The sequence below is a fragment of the Saccoglossus kowalevskii genome, chromosome 3 (assembly GCF_978046115.1).
Source record: "Saccoglossus kowalevskii chromosome 3, keSacKowa6.1, whole genome shotgun sequence".
In the NCBI taxonomy this organism is placed as follows: Eukaryota; Metazoa; Hemichordata; class Enteropneusta; family Harrimaniidae; genus Saccoglossus; species Saccoglossus kowalevskii.
The window spans coordinates 44,681,696-44,702,373 of NC_140643.1; the positions used below are offsets into that span (position 1 = coordinate 44,681,696).

At 39.6% G+C, this 20,678-nt stretch overlaps 1 protein-coding gene across 1 annotated transcript in view; it reads right to left on the reverse strand.

Annotated features, from left to right (window-relative positions):
• Positions 1-1,834: 1,834 nt before the first annotated feature.
• LOC102804491 (uncharacterized) overlaps positions 1,835-20,678 on the reverse strand; it is a 57,511-nt gene continuing 38,667 nt past the window's right edge. The window contains exons 12-19 of the mRNA XM_085497254.1: positions 17,763-17,839; positions 8,625-8,715; positions 7,979-8,116; positions 6,691-6,799; positions 5,355-5,464; positions 4,824-5,012; positions 3,045-3,148; positions 1,835-2,360 (exon numbers count right to left, since the gene is read on the reverse strand). Coding sequence (XP_085353380.1) covers positions 2,324-2,360; positions 3,045-3,148; positions 4,824-5,012; positions 5,355-5,464; positions 6,691-6,799; positions 7,979-8,116; positions 8,625-8,715; positions 17,763-17,839 — 855 coding nt within the window. The 3' untranslated portion in view covers positions 1,835-2,323. The remainder of the gene's footprint in view (positions 2,361-3,044; positions 3,149-4,823; positions 5,013-5,354; positions 5,465-6,690; positions 6,800-7,978; positions 8,117-8,624; positions 8,716-17,762; positions 17,840-20,678) is intronic.

The following is a 20,678-nucleotide window of genomic DNA, read 5'->3' on the forward strand; positions in this document are numbered from 1 at the left end:
AATGGGAATTAGAAAAATAACACAATGAGTGTACTGGACTTAAAGAATATACTCAATATGGCATTAATAGTATTGGATTATATAAATCTTCAATATTTTTAAGTAATTAGTCTATCACTTTATCATAAATGAGCACATCATAATTATTTGGCAGTTTAGGAAAAGTTTAAAATTTGCTCTTCATATTGCCTCGCATAGAATAAAACAAAATAATCCAACGAAATAGACATGTCACATGACTAGTTGTCTACTATTACTTCATAATATGCAATGTAATTATTGCTGCATTTCCAGACTAAATTGACATAAAACGCATGATTTTGGCTTAGCTGTGCAGTTACTGGTGTACTGAATAAGACACTTTGGCACATAAAAAAGGAAATATTATTTGTAAAATGGTTCCCATCTATTAGAGATTATACACTAGATACCAGCTGATTACCTCCCCCCCCCACCAAAAACAAAACAAAACATCACGCTAGACATACAGTTTATTTTTGTAGTTTCTAGGCTTATATAGAAAAAATATGCACATACAGCATGTGCATTATTAAACATTGTACATAGAGTATGTGCACTATAAAACATTGTATGTACAGCATGTGCACTATAAAACATAGTACATACAGCATGTGCACTATAAAACATTGTACATACAGCATGTGCACTATAAAACATAGTACATACAGCATGTGCACTATAAAACATTGTACATACAGCATGTGCACTATAAAACATTGTACATACAGCATGTGCACTATAAAACATTGTACATGCAGCATGTGCACTATAAAACATAGTACATGCAGCATGTGCACTATAAAACATAGTACATACAGTATGTGCACTATAAAACATTGTACATACAGTATGTGCACTATAAAACATAGTACTATGGTAACCATATGAATAACTGCTCAGAAAATTTTCCAGTGTCGAGATCAGAATATTATTGCACAACTCTCTTAAATATGACATCATTATCAATCTAGCAATGATATTACCGATATGTTTCAAAGTACTAGTATTTTTTAATGATGACATATTATTTATATTAAATAATGATTAGATATCTTGTATGATTATCCATATTGATACAATTGTAATTTTTAGTTTTGGAAAAATAAGCGATATCACATAACCAACTGAAAGTCTATAAGTAGTGCTCCCATTATTTGGCAAGTAAAGGTAATATGAATATTCCAAGACCCCACACCTCCACACTTTGGAACTTCCAAGACCCCACACCTCCACACTTTGGAACTTCCAAGACCCCACACCTCCACACTTTGGAACTTCCAAGACCCCACACCTCCACACTTTGGAACTTCCAAGACCCCACACCTCCACACTTTGGAACTTCCAAGACCCCACACCTCCACACTTTGGAACTTCCAAGAGCCCTCCCCGTCCACACTTTGGAACTTCCAAGAGCCCTCCCCCTCCACACTTTGGAACTTCCAAGACCCCACACCTCCACACTTTGGAACTTCCAAGACCCCACACCTCCACACTTTGGAACTTCCAAGACCCCACACCTCCACACTTTGGAACTTCCAAGACCCCACACCTCCACACTTTGGAACTTCCAAGAGCCCTCCCCCTCCACACTTTGGAACTTCCAAGAGCCCTCCCCCTCCACACTTTGGAATTTCCAAGAGCCCTCCCCGCCATACTTGTATAAAAGCAGATAGAGGGCTTCAATACTTGTATGGAATAATTATTACATAGGGATTGAAAAAATTGCATATTTTGTAATGAATAATTAATTTGAACATACATTCTAGAAAACTATTTCAATTTTACTCGAGTACAGAGTACATACTAGAGAATATTATTTGAAAGATATATTTGCAGTTAAGATTGGAAAGTTGAAATAAAAAGGAATAACTATTGAATAAAATAACCATTCATTGTTTATATGGAATTAGATTGTAAGTCTCACATCCAATTTTGTATGGTAACATATGGAGAATACTTCCTGATCTAGAAACTAATTCAAACAAAGTGATTTAGACGAATAGCAGAGTAACTACCTACAGAAGTAACTACAGAAGCTGTTTTAATTGGGGGATACCTGAAACTGTTGTAAATTCTGTTTGCTAAACATTAACTTTGGGGATACCTGAAACTGGTGTAAATTCTGTTTGCTAAACATTCACTTTGGTGTTCTTGTGACCATTCACTTTGGGGGTACTTGTAACTGCTGAACATTCAATTAAGAAGTAACTGTTTATCTGTGAAAAAAACAGCAGAATCTCACATTGTTGAAACTGACTCAGAAAACCAGTGGTATTCTTAAATTACCATGAGTTGCAGGACACTATAGAACAGTAGCATTTGTAACTGCATCAATCCACCTGAAAAAATAATTAAAATTTAAAACATTACATATAATATACAGTTCAAAGGAATTATGGACATGATATAAATGCAAAACAATAACATTCAGCAACATTTAACTAAATCCAGCAGAACTAACACGATGGCTACCATTTTGAATGACTGTTTGATAAATAGCAATAACTAGAAATTAAAACAGTCAAGCTTTACTAGACTGAAGTATATCACAGATGAACCTAGTCTAAACCATGTATGAATTACTGTAAAACATGTCTTTTTCTTGAGCATGTCTTTTTAGTGAATTTAGAGAGAGAACTAATTCGCTATAATTTAAGATGTCGCTAATGACTTCATTATAAATCCAAAATGGCGGCCAAACAACGTCTTTTTCTCCTCACACACACTTTGTAAACAACACAGAAAACATAATAATCTGGAGTGCTTCGGCCTTATTACACTTGACAGTTTTTCTTTGTTTTTATGGAAGTGATAACTGCGCATTTGTTTTGACAAGCGATAGACAAGTATTGTGAAAACAGGAAATCAACAAAGACAAGATAGATTCGCTTAATCATTATTTCGCTATTACCTCATTTTACCACAATTCACTAAAATACTATGTCGCTTTCTCAACATGTTTTACAGTATGTGAATGCATGTGATAAAAGCATATGCAGTGTTTGGATGCAGAAGATACTCACTTCCCGTATAAGTCTTTATCCTCCACTCTTAGAGTAATAACTGACTTGGTTGAACTGGGATGGGAAACATTAAATGTTGTACCAGGTTCAGCCCCTTTGTAAGACTATGTAGAAAATTAAGACTGTAATTAAGTTATGCTTTTGACATATAAAATTAATACAATATGGTCACTGACAAAAAAAATAAAGATTTTGAGTTGTTGCACAATTGTTTTGGGGTTTTGGGAAAGCTGATTGAAAAGTGATTAGGACAATTGACGTTGGAAAGGGTTATTCCTTCTCATTGCTGAACATTTGCTTTGGGTGAATCAAGATTAGTGAGATTGAGTAGTGAATGAGATGTAATTAACAGTGTACTGCAATTACAAAGAAATGTTGCATAACTGACATCGCTTGAACACCAATTATTGGGTCACTCTCAGGTAGATGACATGAATAATTTTTTTAGTATCTCAGAATGACATGATACTGGTGAGTTACAGTACAGTAAATGTAATCTAACATTTAGCTGGCTTGAGGCTAGCTTAGCTTGGTTTATAAAACCATTATACATTTTGCTGCTAGAATATCTCTCATATTAGTAACGTTGGTATATACTGCAAAGACTATCTTGAATTTATTTACGACAAAAATTTAAAGTCTGCTTGTATTATTATATATGTACAGAAAAGTCATGATTAAAAAAAATAATCAGTATATTTAATGTAGTAGAGTATGCATTTGTTTTTTGTTGGTAACGAAAAGGAATAAAACAAATAAAAACAAACACAAATGCATTGCGTAGTAGCAAATGATCAATAGCACAATCCGGTCATGCTGCGTTTCACAAGTGAATAACTTACTTGTTGTTGAAGTGTTGCAATTGTTACTCAGTAGTGATTATAATGATTTACACAAAATAAATTCATTGAATTGTTATGAAATACAAGTAAAATTCAACTTTCATTGTAAGTGAAGGATTTCTGTCACATGTAAACGCTTGATGCGATACGATATCTTTCATGTTTTTCCACGCATACGAGTAACCTGAAATTGTGTTTATTGACTGGATATGTCAAGTCGCTAATTAACCAATCAAAATGGATGATGCCAACAAGTTTGAATTACTGACTTCATGGTGAAAGAGATTTACTGATGTTGTAGTGCAATATTTTGGCTTTGCTTTCGATGGTAAAACGGCATGTTTTTTAAATCAAGAAGTTTGTTGTTTAATTATGACAGATAAACTAAACATTGAAGAGGAATTTAACATTTATTGACAAAGGTTGCTGCAAGAACAAAAGCAGTTTCACTGCATGTCTGACATCTTATCATCGCTGAACAATAAATAGGTGTAAATATTTTTTTAAGCATGTTGTCGAAACAAATAAATATGATTATGAAGAATGTCGTTTCGGACCAGCTGGTTGAAACAATGAAGTCAGTCACGGTCTTGTTGAATTGGGGGTGCGGTTAGTAATAGGTACTTTTCATGATTTTAATTTTTGTCAAGAACTCTTTAACCCTGAAGCTGGAATTGGGGGTGTGGTTACTATTACATATGCAATCTATATTAGGACTTTTACAGTATTATGCGTTGAAAACATGTACATCATATACCAAGTACAATTACTGTTATGCCACATTATGTTTGAAGTGTGTGAAGTACTGTTACAACAGGCAGATTACATGTATACATTGTTTGTTTACAACCATCACTCTTTAAATTGGGCTTTACAACGTAAATATAAAACTACTGAGTGGCAGCAGAATGGAATACCAATAATAAAGATTGCTTACCCCTCTGATCGGTTCAACTCTAAATCCCACTATTGGCTCAGTTTTAATCGCTGCTACGTCTTCACTTGCTTTATACGTGTAAAGAACATGATCTTTAATCACAATCCAGAATTTTTCCCAGTCTTTTTTTGTATCCTTGAGCTTATACAGATATCCCCTGATGTCACACTCATCAGTTGTGGCTGGTATCTTATAAAATATCAAATAAATCCAAGATGTTCAAAAGGTTCACATTGAGTTTATGAAGTTTGAATCAAGTTGAAAATTATGTCATTTTTCTTTTATCTTGAAAGGCTACACCTACATTTGATTTTATCTTTGTTTTTACATTTTGCATCAAACAGTTTTTAGCAAAATTAATCATTATTTGTGAATCAACTTATAAAATAATGTAAAAAACAAAAACAAAATATTAAATGCCGATTTTCTCAATCTGTTTATAATCCAAAATAAAAAAAATATTTGCTTAAATGGATATTAAAATATGGTTATAAGTAGGCTGAAAATAACTATGCTCTTCTGATATCTCACCTCTGTAAGAACCTTGGCTCTCGCTGTTCTTTTCTTTGATTTGTCATCTTTGTGATTCATCGTTGAACTCTGATTTGAAGTTGAAAGTGGAATGGCAGCAGACCCAGCCTCTGTGAATAGAAGTGTACAATTAATATAATAATATTACAGTGAAATGTTTTTCAATGACAAGAGATGCACTTATTGAATTCATTTATACAATAGCAGGAATATTACTGCTGGACTTTTCAATATGTACCCTTAGTATATTAACCTAAAGGGTCAATAAAGAAATAAAAAATATTTATACCGGATTCTGCCGTAAATTGACCCATCCAAATAATTGCCCTGAGTTATTTCACGGCTGGTGACTTTTTGGGACTTCTATTACCATTGAAAAATCCACCTAAGACGAAGGAACCTATTGCAGAAGCTAATCTAAAATTTGATACATTTTTTTCTTGCTGAATTAAAAAGTTGATCACCTAAAATTTCATTACAATGTCAACCAGTGTCATCTTTCTCCAAAAAAAATCACATTAACGAGCCTGGTACGCCAAATACAATTATTTTTTAAGTAAATTCTAAAGGAAGTTTTGAATAAAAACGAACACAATCGCATTACTTAGTAGAAAAATAATTGCTGTAGTGCAATCCGGTCATGCTGTGTTTCACAATTGGTGATTATTACTTAGTAGTGATTATAATACCATACACAAAATAAATTCGTTGATTGTAATGAAATGCAAATAAGTTTCAACTTAGTTTCATCGTAAGTGAATGATTCTGGCTGCATATTAAACCTTCGATGATGGAGTATATCTGCCATAGCTTGACTGGTGTTCTTTGACCTGATAGGTCACATCGCTAATTAACCAATCAAAATGATGGATGATGCCAACGGGTTCAAATTACCATAGCTCATTTAAATTGTTATTGAACACAACACAGAAAAGATTTGCCAATGTTGTAGTACAATCTTTTGCTGATGTTGTAGTACAATCTTTTGCCAATGTTGTAGTACAATCTTTTGCCAATGTTGTAGTACAATCTTTTGCCAGTGTTTTGGCGTGGATTTTAATGGAAAAACGGCATGAAAAGTGATGCCTTAAAAAATCTGCCGAAGAAACGTTCTGAGCGATTTCTTGGTCCCATTTATTTTTTATAAAAACCCAAATTGCTATTTAATGTCCTAGGGCGTATTTACGGTAGAGTACGGTAGCATATTTTTTTTTAATATCATATATGCACATGCATTTATTAATTCATGAGATATTACATAGACATGCAAGTTACATACTGCAAATACATAACAACACATGTATGTTTATTGGTACACAAAATACGCATATATTACCTTCTTTCTGTTTTTGCAACGAGTTATAGCATATATCACAAACTCTTGCAGTGGCATTTGATAAATATGACAATGCACATTTCTTGGAAGCACATCTCCCACAAACGATCTATGAGAAAACAAGCCATGCATGACACAGTCCCTGTTAGTTAGCAAACTCGTCAAATGAGAACTTGTCCATATTGAGAGATATTGCTCTGGAACAGCACTATTTTTAACACATCTGTATATCTATAACATGATATATAATGAATACATGAAATTTGAACATAATCAGTTAAAGTATATCAGAGATATGGCTCTAGAAGCGCATTCATTTAAACAAAATGGCTGCCAGTCAGCCATTTTTAATCCGATCTAATGAATAAAATGACATGCATCAGGAACCCATAATCTCTTATGTATGTACCAAGTTTGAACAAAATCCAACCATAAACGCCAAAACCAAGTTATGGAATGCCAAAAATGCTTGATTTTTGACGATTTTTTTAGCACAAAAACAGCTGCCATTTGGCCATTTTGAATCAGATAGTCAAACCGATATATCTAAGTCATGATGTATTATAAATATATAAAATTTGAACATAACCATTCAGCCATCTTGAATCAGATCGTGATATAAATTGCTGAGCATATGTATAATATTATGTATGATGTATGTGTGAAGTTTGATTGCACGAACACACACACTGACACAAGGATGCACAAAGGTCAAAACATAAGTCCCCGTTTTCAGACTTCGTCCGAACGAGGACTAAAGAAAAAATTAAGAAAAAATATGCACAGAATTTGATTCAAATTATATTAAAGTGTATCTTGAAATATACTCAGATATAATCGGGACCAAAAATTGAATAATTAGAATGTAAATTACATGTAGGTACAAGCAAATAATAAACCTGAAGTATGTGGGTGACACAACTGTTATAAATTTCATTAAAATATATAGTATATAGTAATGATTAAAAAGTACTAAAATTATTATGCAAGTAAGGGAATTAAAATGAAAGTCAAGTTTTGTACATTTTTGTTTGATTAAGACCAAAATCAACAATTTTTGATCTATAGTCATCCATAAATGAGATTTTACTACACCAATTTTGAACAACATTGTTTTTATTATTAACATAATTTTGATGTTACAGAAGCACACTGAGGGCATCAGTTACAGTTACAGATATGGTGTTTTAATAAGTAAATATTTCAAACAAAACTCTAATCAGGAATGTAGATTATACCTACGTACAATTTACATCAATTTTGTAAATAAACATGTGATTCATCTTACCTTTCCACAAGCTCTACAGTGATGTCTTCGGAATGTGACTTTAAAATCACTAGTACACAGATAACACATAGTTGCCCTTGAGTCTGGTATCCACACTGGTGCTACTTCCCCAAGAACAAAATCTGTTGCAGGCATATCCTGGGAAAGATTAAAATTAGAATAAGTTTCCACCATCAAATTATTTGATGGAAGTAACAATTAAAGTAGACTGGAAATTTCTTATGTGAACTTGCATTTTTATATTTCTTATCATATTCATGAAACATTAATTATAATCTTGTTATTGCTGGGTATAGTTTGAAAGGAATAAATTCGAAGGTGTAACAAGTGATAAAGGGAAGAAATCTGATTGGATGCCAAGCTTATAACTTACAAGACTGTGTCTGAATGGTTATACTTAACCCTAAAAGTCAGACCAGTAGATAGCATATTTGACTCAACTGAAAAACACTGAGAATTGCATCAAGAAATCATGGGACGCAAGATGTTGTTTACACGGTCCTTTTTTTCCCATTGTGAAGTAAAACTGATTTACTGTAAACTGTAAGTTAAGACTTTACTGGAGATGGAACACACACTCAGTTTCCAAAATGTTATCAGCAATAATGATTTCTGAAATATCAAGAATAATTATGTAATGTATTACCTGTGACCTGAGAAAAGATTCTCTTCTTTGTTCAGCTTCATCTATCGCTTTGTTCAAGGCATCAACCCACTCTTGTCTTTCATCCAAATCACTGAAAATACAAATAAATTTAAAATTACAGATTAATCCTTATCAATCATCAGTAATAGCAAAGTGCAGACAAGTTTTGCTAAGAGGAACCTGATTATTTTTAAGAAAAAAACAAATCATAAAAAACAAGCCATGCATGGCACAGTCCCCGTTAGTTATCAAATTTAAGATATATAGTTTTATTTTATAGTAATATAGCTGGAATATAACCATGTCAGGAATAAGATTTTTTTAACATTAAAATGATTGATATTTGTATCTGATCGTCAAACAAGTACTTGTCCATATTGAGAGATATTGCTCTGGAACAGCATTCAAAATCAGCCATTTTGAATACATGTATATATATAACATGATGTATAAGGAATATATAAAATTTGAATATATAATCAGTCAAAGCATTTAAGAGATTTAGGCGAGGGTTCTCCGAACCCGCCTATTCACATAGTTCATACCCACCATAGACTCCGGTCAGTCAAAATGACTATTTTGAACTGTAGGCATTAATCAGCGATTCTGCCGGTGACGGAGAGATAGAATCTAGGTCAGGGGAAGCCCCATGACCTCAAGATTCTTTTACCCCTTACGTCACGAACCCACGTGACCGAGGCCACCTGGCAGCGCCACAGGTAGCCGTCCATCACTCTGGTTCCTTTCTCTCCGCCTCAAGGACTTAGACCAACGCGACGAAAAGAGTGGGGAGGTTGGGGGGGACCCGGAGTCTATGGTGGGTATGAACTATGTGAATAGGCGGGTTCGGAGAACCCTCGCCTAAATTCACTACGTTCAATTACCCACCATAGACTCCGGTCAGTCAAAATGGTGGGTATTTCCGAGCAAACAGAAAAAAAAGGAGAATGATGAGACTTTTCCCCAGTCCGGGATGAAAACAAACCCAAAAACCTAAGTTAAGACCTAAGAAGGGTGGTGTCTTACCTTTCCTGTGCTGTCCCCGAAGCAAGAAGCCAATGCTGCTGTGGTGACAGGGTTCGGTGTGCCCGAGAAAGCTAGACCCAAGCCGAATTCGGGGGTGATAAGCTTGAAGTAGGACCGAAACAGTTTGCATGAGGGCGTAGGTCGACAGAAGCGAAACCTGGGAGCTTCCAAGAAGTGCTAGTGGAACAGACAATCTGCCTGCAAAAATGCCGAGACTGACTTATCGCCTATGCGCAGAGGCCCCTGTGGTCCTTCGGGCTGGGTCAGCAAACAAGGCCTGACCCGCTACGACGGGGCCTAACCTGAAGAGACCCTGCTCAATAGATTGGGTGTCTCTTAGGTAGTAGTTGATGAAGACGTTCTGCGTTCTCCAGAAGCCTGCCCTTAGATTGTGTTTGAGGGGGGCACCTGACGCTAGCGCTAGTGAGTTAGCAATCGCACGGACCTCATGTTCTCGTACTTGGTGTCACTGCAAGGTCTGTGTTGAGGAATATAGTGTATTATAGACCTCCAGTACAGTCGCAGTAATCCACCTGGAGATGGAAGTCGGGGAAGCCGGCTTAACCTGTTTGCCAGGGCCGTAACACAAAAACATGTGTTTGGTTCCCCCTCTGGAAAACCTGGTACGGTTCACGTAGCAACTCAGCGCTCGGACCGGGCAGAGAAGCAATTCCTCCTGATCCTCCGGACTGACAATATATCGGTTGAGGATCGTGTCCTAGGATTTGGTTCTTGGCGAGAAACCCGATTTGTGTCTTTAGTACAACTTGATCGTCCATATAGCGGCACAACTGTCCGCGAAGGACAGTGCGCCTAGCTCTGACTGGCGCCTACCTGAGGCGAGGGCCAGTAGGAAGACTATTTTCCACGTCAAAAATTTGAGTGGTGCTGATTGGAGAGGCTCAAAGGGCGGTCTGCTTAGAGCAGACAACACAGCTGACGAGTCCCAGTTGGGCGGCTCCCTTGTATGGGGTCTTGGCGTCTGGAAAGCAGTAAATAGTCTCCTAATAATAGGACAATTGGCTAGTCTTGTTCCCATACATTCTGAGTGGTGGGGGACAAGACCGACCTGTAGCCAACGCTCGCTGCGTAGGACAAACCCACTTCGTCAAACAGGTGGACGAAGGAGCCTGCTACCTGGCCAATAGAGGGATGGTATGGATCAATCTCCCTTCCGCTACACCAATTAGTGTATGCTTGCAGCCTAGAAATGTAGGCCGCGTAGGTGGAATCCCTGTTCGCCCTGGCCAGGACGTTGGCAGCCCGCTCAGATAAGGCTTTCGTATGTGCTTGCTTGTCCGATTGGGTGCAACCCATGATAATATGTGGGTGCGCACCTGTCGAAGTTTTCTCCAGTGCCCGGTGAACTAGTGGGAAGAGAGGAAAGGCATACACAACTAAGTGGGTCCATGGGGCTAGCAAAGCGACCCTGGCTCAGGGTACATCGTTGGGAGCTTGGCGTTCTGGGGTGCGACAAAACGGTCCAACCTTGGACCGTCCCATGGCCGAAACAACCTGGAGGCTACCCACTGGGGTATCAGCCACTCCATGTTCTGAAAGGGCGTCATCAGACTGTTCCTCACCCCTGGAAGGTGGTGTGCAGTTAGCTCCACAGTGTATTCCAGGCACCAAAGGAAGATTTTGCTCCGCTAGGACTGACAACGATGGGGAATGCTTTGGACAGAAAGCGTGGTAGTGCTAAGTACACTGCTCTCAGTTCGAGTCGGTTGATATGGTAGTCCCGAAACTAATGCGGGGGCCATATCCTTGGGCTTGTTGGCCCAATAGATGCACTCCTCAACCCTGGGGGGAGGTATCTGTTACCAGAGTCATACCTGCGGCGAGCGGGCCCAAGGGACTCCCCTGTCCGAGGTTGGCCAGTGACTACCACAAGGGCAAGGCTTCCTTTACTTGGTCCGAGATCGAAACCAGCCTATCTAGTTCCCATAGGAGAGCTCGGCGTTATAACAAGCGTTATACAGGGCGGCTGCGTGGTGCGGCCTGGGGAACAACCCTTCGAACCGAGGTCATCATTTCGATGATCCGCATTAGTTCACGGAGGGACACTGAGGGAACGCTGACTAGGCATTCGGCTAGGCTGCATAGCGCTAAGCAATACGCTTGAAATAGCTAAGCCAAGCTTACCTCTGTGCCAAAACTCCATACACAGGGACACCAACTGCGCGTTGAGTCGAGGTGGGACTTGTCGATTCACTAACGAGCCCAACTGGTGAAGTAAATCCCATGTTAGCCTGACGTGTTTGGCTTATACCTCTTGCCCGGGTTGTTGGTAACCGGAAGTCTGGGTACGGATTGAGGTGTACCGACATCTGGTGAACACGTAGGGCGCTGTGCCTAACCCGAACGGGGGGGGGGGGTGCCCGAAATTCGAATACTTGGCCCAGCTGGGTTATTCAAAGGAGATGGCAACTCGCTGGGTGCATCGGTACGTGCAGGTAGGCCTCACTTAAGTCTGGCGGGGGTAGCCAGTTAAAACGGTGGATGGAGAGAAGAACCCTGAATGGTGTCTCCTTGTGGAATCGATTGAGGAGTACGTACTGATTTAGTCTGCCTAGGTCCAAAACTGGACGCCTGCCACTTGTAGATTTGGTTCTACGACCACTTTTGGGTAGAAGTCAGGCCTTAGTTCCGGCTGATGTACCCTGTGTATGGCGTCTTTCCCAAGCAAACTGCTACTTCCTGTCTGATTGCTTCCGCCTTGCGGGAGTCCCCTGGCAGTGCCCAACAGGGGAGACACTGACGGGGGGAAATGGAGATTTCAGCGGTATCCCGTAAACGGTTGTCACCACCTGGAAAGGTCCAGGGATCGGTCACCCGCCGTCTCCAAACCGGACTACACCGGCGCAATCTGTATACGACAGGGATATGTGGCCATGTGTTCGGCAGGTGCGAGGGGATGGTGGTGCTCCCTTCCCCCATGAGGTGAGTTCCCCAAGGCCTGAAGTAGTCACTAAGTTGTGAACTGGTCATTCACCAAACACATGCCTGTCCCCCCTGGTTGCAGAGATGAGCGTCAAACATGCCTCCCCTGCTGCCGGGTAGACGTCCGCCCAGAGAGGGTGAGGAGCCACCACCTGGCTCTTACCTCCCTGGGGGCACGCCACTACCCTTCCCTCCCATGGACGTTGGGCGTTGTGTTTTCTGTGCTTGTGGTGCCCTTCGCTTGCCCATGGCAGGACCAACTGGCTAGCGGATTCGATCTGAACCCTCTGATTCATTGCACTTCGAAGCTCCGAGACTGTACCCACCATTCACTGAACAAAGGGGGTGGAGGATGTCCAGTCTGCGTCACTGAGGTGGGGACGTACCCCGGCTCAGCTTGTCGGCGAAAACACGTGCGTCTACGGCCGCGTCTCGTAGCACAGTAGTGGCCCTGGCCAAGAGAGCCAGGCGACACTAGGGGGTGTCGCATGTAGATGTGCGGTGGCCCACCAGTAAAAATGTCGCCTGGTCTAGGAGGCTGGTGCGTTCTGCCTCCAAGGTCTCCAAAGTGCTGGTCACGCATAATAACGTGCTCAAGCAACTCTGCCCTCAGAGCTGGATGGGTCGTCTTCAATTGGCAAAGACACCCATGGAACGCGGCTATCCCCCTTTGCCCGGTTTGCCAAATTCGTGGTACCGGGGTCTGGAGAAGGAGCCTTGGAATCCGGTTGGGGGCGTTTTGGTCTCATCCCACGCTATGGGGTCTGATCCCGAAACCACACCGACCGGGTAGCGTTTGGTCCAGTGGGAAGTGTTGCCTAATGTTATTCCCACCCGGGGGCCTTAAGCATTACATCCTCCGCGGCTGACCAACGCCACCCATCAACACCGTTTGCATGCTCTGAGCCCCACTCCGCACTCAGGCGGGCATGGAGAGACATGCCGATGGGGTTGCTTTGGATCCCGACGCCAGTGATCCCATAAGCGTTGAAGCAGCCTTAGGTGGTCGCTTTAGGATCAATGGCGGGGGTATATACATCGTATCACTGGGATCGATGATACTCCGCCTCACCCCAAAAGCGTGGCTCATCGAGTCATACAGATTGAAGACTCTGAGGGACCGCCTGGAGTACTAGCTGTATCCGACGCGAGCGAATTGCGTCTCCTTTCACTTTAAATATGTGAGAGGGAGCGTGTTCGACTGTGTGTCTCATGAAAGGGTCCGTTCCCTCTGGGGACGCCCGTGGGTCGGTTAGAAAGGAGTCAAAACCCACAGCGGGAATCGAACACAAGGATAAATTCGTTACCGCTGTACCGTTACCGTGTGACGAACCCTAGCTGGCTGAAAGTGGGGGGGTCAACGTGTGCCCTGCCCTGGAAGCCCTGCCCCGCGATCGGAGACTTGGCTGCCAGCACCCCGTTGGCATTCAGTGCCCGAGGATCCAGAGAAGGACCGGTGCAATTAGCCTGAGCCTCGGCCATCCCCCAAAATAGTGGGAGAGCCGTGACTGGGAACGGGGGTTCCCCGGAAGAGATGTGTTTGAATGCAAACATGCTTTCGTGTCTCTTCCTGCTTGCCCACCGAGGGGACACAGTGGAGACAGCTCGCTCCGACTGCGTCTGATCTACCGGCCTGCCAGGGATGCAATTGCCCAGACTGTCCTTCGACCAAAGCCCTCAACTTGGAGGTAAACCCGGCGCCATGCGAGGAAGGGTCCACAAATAGGCCCACAACGGGCCCCATAGGAGGAAAGCCTCCAGGGGCACAGCCTCGCTGCAGTAAAACACAGGGTTCTCCCCAGGGCTTTTTAGCGCCGAGGTCCGCGGCGCTATACCTGTGAATCTCGGCGCTTCACTTGGGACCTTGGCGCTATGTGTTCCCACCTCGGCGCTTGATTTCATATTTGACATGCCAATATCAGCTGTGAAAAAGCTTTGTTCGCCACGCCGGTCGGCCCCGACCGTCACTCAAAATTAGTGACCACCACGGAAATGCTTCCGATGAGGACTATTGTCTGATTGTTGGTATAATTAAGTACCGACTGACATGCATCCTGCCAGTCGTGGATTATAATTTATAAACAATAGACCTAGTCGCACGATACGTAGCGGCTAGTCAAATTTGTGGAATTAGCACCTCTTTGTTTGTAAGTAAATACTTTCTGCGATAGACACAGTCTTTAGATTTAAAGCTAAAATTATTTCAAAATCAATTCCACCTCGATATAACATGGTCAAATCGGAGTTCACGATCAGTTCACGCTACTCAAAAAAAAAAAACGTGTTTATTGCGTGATTTGGTAAAATACATTTGAACTGTTATCATTGCGAATCATGTAAAAACTATTCTTTCAAGACCTAATTTACCTTTTAAAAATTGCAAATCACCTCTTTCGAGAGCTGTCATGCAGTTTTCAATTGAAATCGATGCCAACACAACGTGCTACGACATCGCTTTACTTCCGCAATGTAATTTTTATGCTCACTACCATTCGGAAAACTTCGGGTTCTACCGGCATTACCATGCGGCATTTTGATTGGTTAATGGAATTCTTGACCCATCGGGTCAAAGGACACATGCTAATGTTTCACAAACATCATGGCGGGTCTGTTTTTTTTTACCGAAGCGATCAAGTGATCAAAAATAATCGCTCTCGATAAAAATAAGTCTGATTTTACTTACATTTCATATCAAAAAAAAAAGAAGTAAAATTTGTTGAGGAATTATTGCTATAACTGGTGTATAACATGGCCAAGTAAGTTATGTCACGTCGTAACTTTGATGATCGTTTTGAAGCTTTATTTGTTCGCTCATTACTGTAATTGTAAACGTTTTAGAAGTTGATGGTACGAATAATAAATTACAACAATACGTCAATTAATTACGTGATCGATTTTTTGAAGAAGAATGTTTTTGGAGTGAATAAAATTATGAGATTCGTGAACATAAATCTGGCTTAACGTTTTGAATGCGTTTCCTTCAACGTTTTACAAAACAATTAAATTGCAACAATAATGTATTTGTGTTTGTTTTTAGTCTGCAGCATTTGTATTTCGAGAATGTTTCAAACTCTTCTAAATTGTGAAACATAATGTGTTGATTCCATTAAAAAAAATATTTGCCCTGTGACTGAGCTCACTAATATTCATAATTGTAAATAAGTTCTGTTAATCAATGAAGGAAAGATATGTAAATGATATGCAAATTATTATGCAAATTAGCCCCGGCGCTATGCATTTCTTCTGGGGAGAACCCTGAAACACCGCCTGAAAAAACAGACTGTGAGGATACCCTCCGATCAGCGGGGAAGGCCGACAAAAATATCGGTACCTCCACCGTCGGGCCTCTTACTCGACGTCCCGGTACATGAAGTACCGGTAGCCGAGCGTGAGGACTTTCCACTCAAGCAAAACACGCAACTCATTTTAACCGATTTGTTTACTGGACGCGCGACCTTGCTGTGACGTGGTCAGTCTCAGCGATTTTGATGGCTCTGAAAGAAAATCTCAGGCCTCAGAACTCCAGTGAAAAAAACACGCTTTCACGCAAAAACCCTGAAACCCGCACATAGCTACAACAAAGTATCTCGGATGCGAGTTCTATGATGGTAAATTCTGAATATAACCACTGCACGGTCGACTCGAAACACAAGGAGACCGGAAAGAAAATGCCAGCGAGCCCTGGTGCTGTCATTACATCTATATATTGCTAAATACATTGAAAATAAAAGACGACATGCATGAGGGAAACGAATTACAGTTGTAAAAGGTGCCGCCATGAAAACCAACTGGGTACGTAGTGGTGCCGGATTTTAATTTCTTTGTTGTGAAAAATACTACACACAAAGGGGAAAACGACACAAGGGTAAAAATGACAAGGAAAACTTATCCTACCAGCTACAATGTCGGATGCCGTGCAGCGGCAACAACCCAAGCTATAAATCCGGACAGAAAAAAAAAAAGCAGGCGATCCAGCAGAGCTCGCTAGATTTCATCTCCACTCGAAGCGGAGAGAAAATCAGAGTGATGGACGGCTACCTGTGGCACTGCCAGGTGAGCTCGGTCACGTCGGTTCGTGATGTAAGGGGTAAAAGAATCTTGAGGTCATGGGGCTTCCCCTGACCTGGATTCTATCTCTCCGTCACCGGCAGAATTGCTGATTAATGCCTACAGTTCAAAATAGTCATTTTGACTGACCGGAGTCTATGGTGGGTAATTGAACGTAGTGAATATGGCTCTAGAAGCCTAATCATTAAAAGAAAATGGCTGCCAGTCAGCCATTTTGAATCCAATCTGAAAAATAAAATGACGTGCATCAGGAACCCGTAATATCCAGAAATGCTTGATATTTGATGATTTTTAGCACAAAAATGGCCACCATTTGGCCATTTTTAATGGGGTCATCAAACCAATATATCTGTCTATCTATGACATGATGTATAATGAATATTTAAAATTAGAACATAATCAGTGAAAACAAGTCAGAGATGTGGCACGAGAACCACATTAATTAAAACAAAATGGCTACTATTTTGAATCTTATCTGAAAAACAAAATTATTTTTATCAAAGTCCAATAATGTCTAATGTATATACCAAGTTTGAACAAAATCCATCTGTAAACAGCTGAGAAATGCTTGATTTTTAGGATTTTTTAGCACAAAAATGGCCGCCATTCGGCATCTTGAATCAGATCATAAAACAAAATGATGTGCATCAAGGTCCTATGATGTCCAACGTATATACAAGGTTTGAACAAAATCCATGTGTAAACAGCTGAAAAATGTTTGATTTTCATGATTTTTAGCACAAAAATGGACGCCATTTGGCCATCTTGAATCAGATTGTGAAACAAATTGACGTGCATATGTATAATATCATGTATGATGTATATGCGAAGTTTGATTGTGATTGGTCCAGGCATTCTAAGATACAGGTCCGGATGCACGCACATACGCACAAACAGACACACAGAGGTCAATTCATAAGTCCCCGTTTTCGGACTGAGTCCAAACGGGGACTAATTAAGGCAACAATAAAGCCGTCAACATTCATCATCCCCACCAACCCTTTTATGTAGATAAGGTATAGATGGAAATAAAAATTGTAATTACAAATGTACAAGGAAATATTTACTGGTTTGCTCAGATTGTTTGTAAGAAAAGAATACCTTGCATGGAGTGAGAATGAGCGAAACTGAGTTAGGATACTAAACTCTTTCTGGAAATTCACATCTCCTGGTTTAATCTGTGAATAATAAACAAATCAAAGTTATACAAGAAAATATGAATAATTACATACTGTCTAGCTAGTAATTCTAAGACTGTATTATATGGTTGAAATATGTACATCAAATAAAAATACATGGTCACTAAAAAGGATTCCTGTGACAACAAATTCATTATTTACACAAAGAAAAACTATGGCTTTATGTCAATGTAATTATTATACTAGTGATAGAGTGTTATGCTATAAATGAACAGACTATATGCTTACTTTCATGCCTACTAGTGATAGAGTGTTATGCTATGAATGAACAGACTATATGCTTACTTTCATGCCTACTGGTGATAGAGTGTTATGCTATAAATGAACAGATTATATGCTTACTTTCATGCCTACTAGTGATAGTGTTATGCTATGAATGAACAGACTATATGCTTACTTTCATGCCTACTAGTGATAGAGTGTTATGCTATGAATGAACAGACTATATGCTTACTTTCATGCCTACTGGTGATAGAGTGTTATGCTATAAATGAACAGATTATATGCTTACTTTCATGCCTACTAGTGATAGAGTGTTATGCTATGAATGAACAGACTCTATGCTTACTTTCATGCCTACTAGTGATAGAGTGTTATGCTATGAATGAACAGACTATATGCTTACTTTCATGCCTACTGGTGATAGAGTGTTATGCTATAAATGAACAGATTATATGCTTACTTTCATGCCTACTAGTGATAGAGTGTTATGCTATAAATGAACAGACTCTATGCTTACTTTCATGCCTACAGGTGATAGTGTTATGCTATAAATGAACAGACTATATGCTTACTTTCATGCCTACTAGTGATAGTGTTATGCTATGAATGAACAGACTATATGCTTACTTTCATGCCTACAGGTGATAGTGTTATGCTATAAATGAACAGACTATATGCTTACTTTCATGCCTACTAGTGATAGTGTTATGCTATAAATGAACAGACTATATGCTTACTTTCATGCCTACTGGTGATAGAGTGTTATGCTATAAATGAACAGATTATATGCTTACTTTCATGCCTACTAGTGATAGAGTGTTATGTTATGAATGAACAGATTATATGCTTACTTTCATGCCTACTAGTGATAGTGTTATGCTATAAATGAACAGATTATATGCTTACTTTCATGCCTACTGGTGATAGAGTGTTATGCTATAAATGAACAGATTATATGCTTACTTTCATGCCTACTGGTGATAGAGTGTTATGCTATGAATGAACAGACTCTATGCTTACTTTCATGCCTACTGGTGATAGAGTGTTATGTTATGAATGAACAGACTATATGCTTACTTTCATGCCTACTAGTGATAGAGTGTTATGTTATGAATGAACAGATTATATGCTTACTTTCATGCCTACTAGTGATAGTGTTATGCTATAAATGAACAGATTATATGCTTACTTTCATGCCTACTAGTGATAGAGTGTTATGCTATGAATGAACAGACTCTATGCTTACTTTCATGCCTACAGGTGATAGTGTTATGCTATAAATGAACAGACTATATGCTTACTTTCATGCCTACTAGTGATAGTGTTATGCTATGAATGAACAGACTATATGCTTACTTTCATGCCTACAGGTGATAGTGTTATGCTATAAATGAACAGATTATATGCTTACTTTCATGCCTACTAGTGATAGAGTGTTATGCTATGAATGAACAGACTCTATGCTTACTTTCATGCCTACTAGTGATAGAGTGTTATGCTATGAATGAACAGATTATATGCTTACTTTCATGCCTACTAGTGATAGAGTGTTATGCTATAAATGAACAGACTCTATGCTTACTTTCATGCCTACCAGTGATAGAGTGTTACACTATGAATGAACAGACTATATGCTTAATTTCATGCCTACTATTGATAGAGTGTTATGCTATGAATGAACAGACTATATGCTTACTTTCATGCCTACTGGTGATAGAGTGTTATGCTATGAATGAACAGACTATATGCTTACTTTCATGCCTACTAGTGATAGAGTGTTATGCTATGAATGAACAGACTCTATGCTTACTTTCATGCCTACTGGTGATAGAGTGTTATGCTATAAATGAACAGACTATATGCTTACTTTCATGCCTACTAGTGATAGTGTTATGCTATGAATGAACAGACTCTATGCTTACTTTCATGCCTACTAGTGATAGAGTGTTATGCTATGAATGAACAGACTCTATGCTTACTTTCATGCCTACTGGTGATAGAGTGTTATGCTATGAATGAACAGACTATATGCTTACTTTCATGCCTACTAGTGATAGAGTGTTATGCTATGAATGAACAGACTATATGCTTACTTTCATGCCTACTAGTGATAGAGTGTTATGCTATAAATGAACAGACTATATGCTTACTTTCATGCCTACTAGTGATAGAGTGTTATGCTATGAATGAACAGACTATATGCTTACTTTCATGCCTACTAGTGATAGAGTGTTATGCTATAAATGAACAGATTATATGCTTACTTTCATGCCTACTAGTGATAGAGTGTTATGCTATGAATGAACAGACTATATGCTTACTTTCATGCCTACTAGTGATAGAGTGTTATGCTATAAATGAACAGATTATATGCTTACTTTCATGCCTACTAGTGATAGAGTGTTATGCTATGAATGAACAGACTCTATGCTTACTTTCATGCCTACTAGTGATAGAGTGTTATGCTATGAATGAACAGACTATATGCTTACTTTCATGCCTACTAGTGATAGAGTGTTATGCTATGAATGAACAGACTATATGCTTACTTTCATGCCTACTAGTGATAGAGTGTTATGCTATAAATGAACAGATT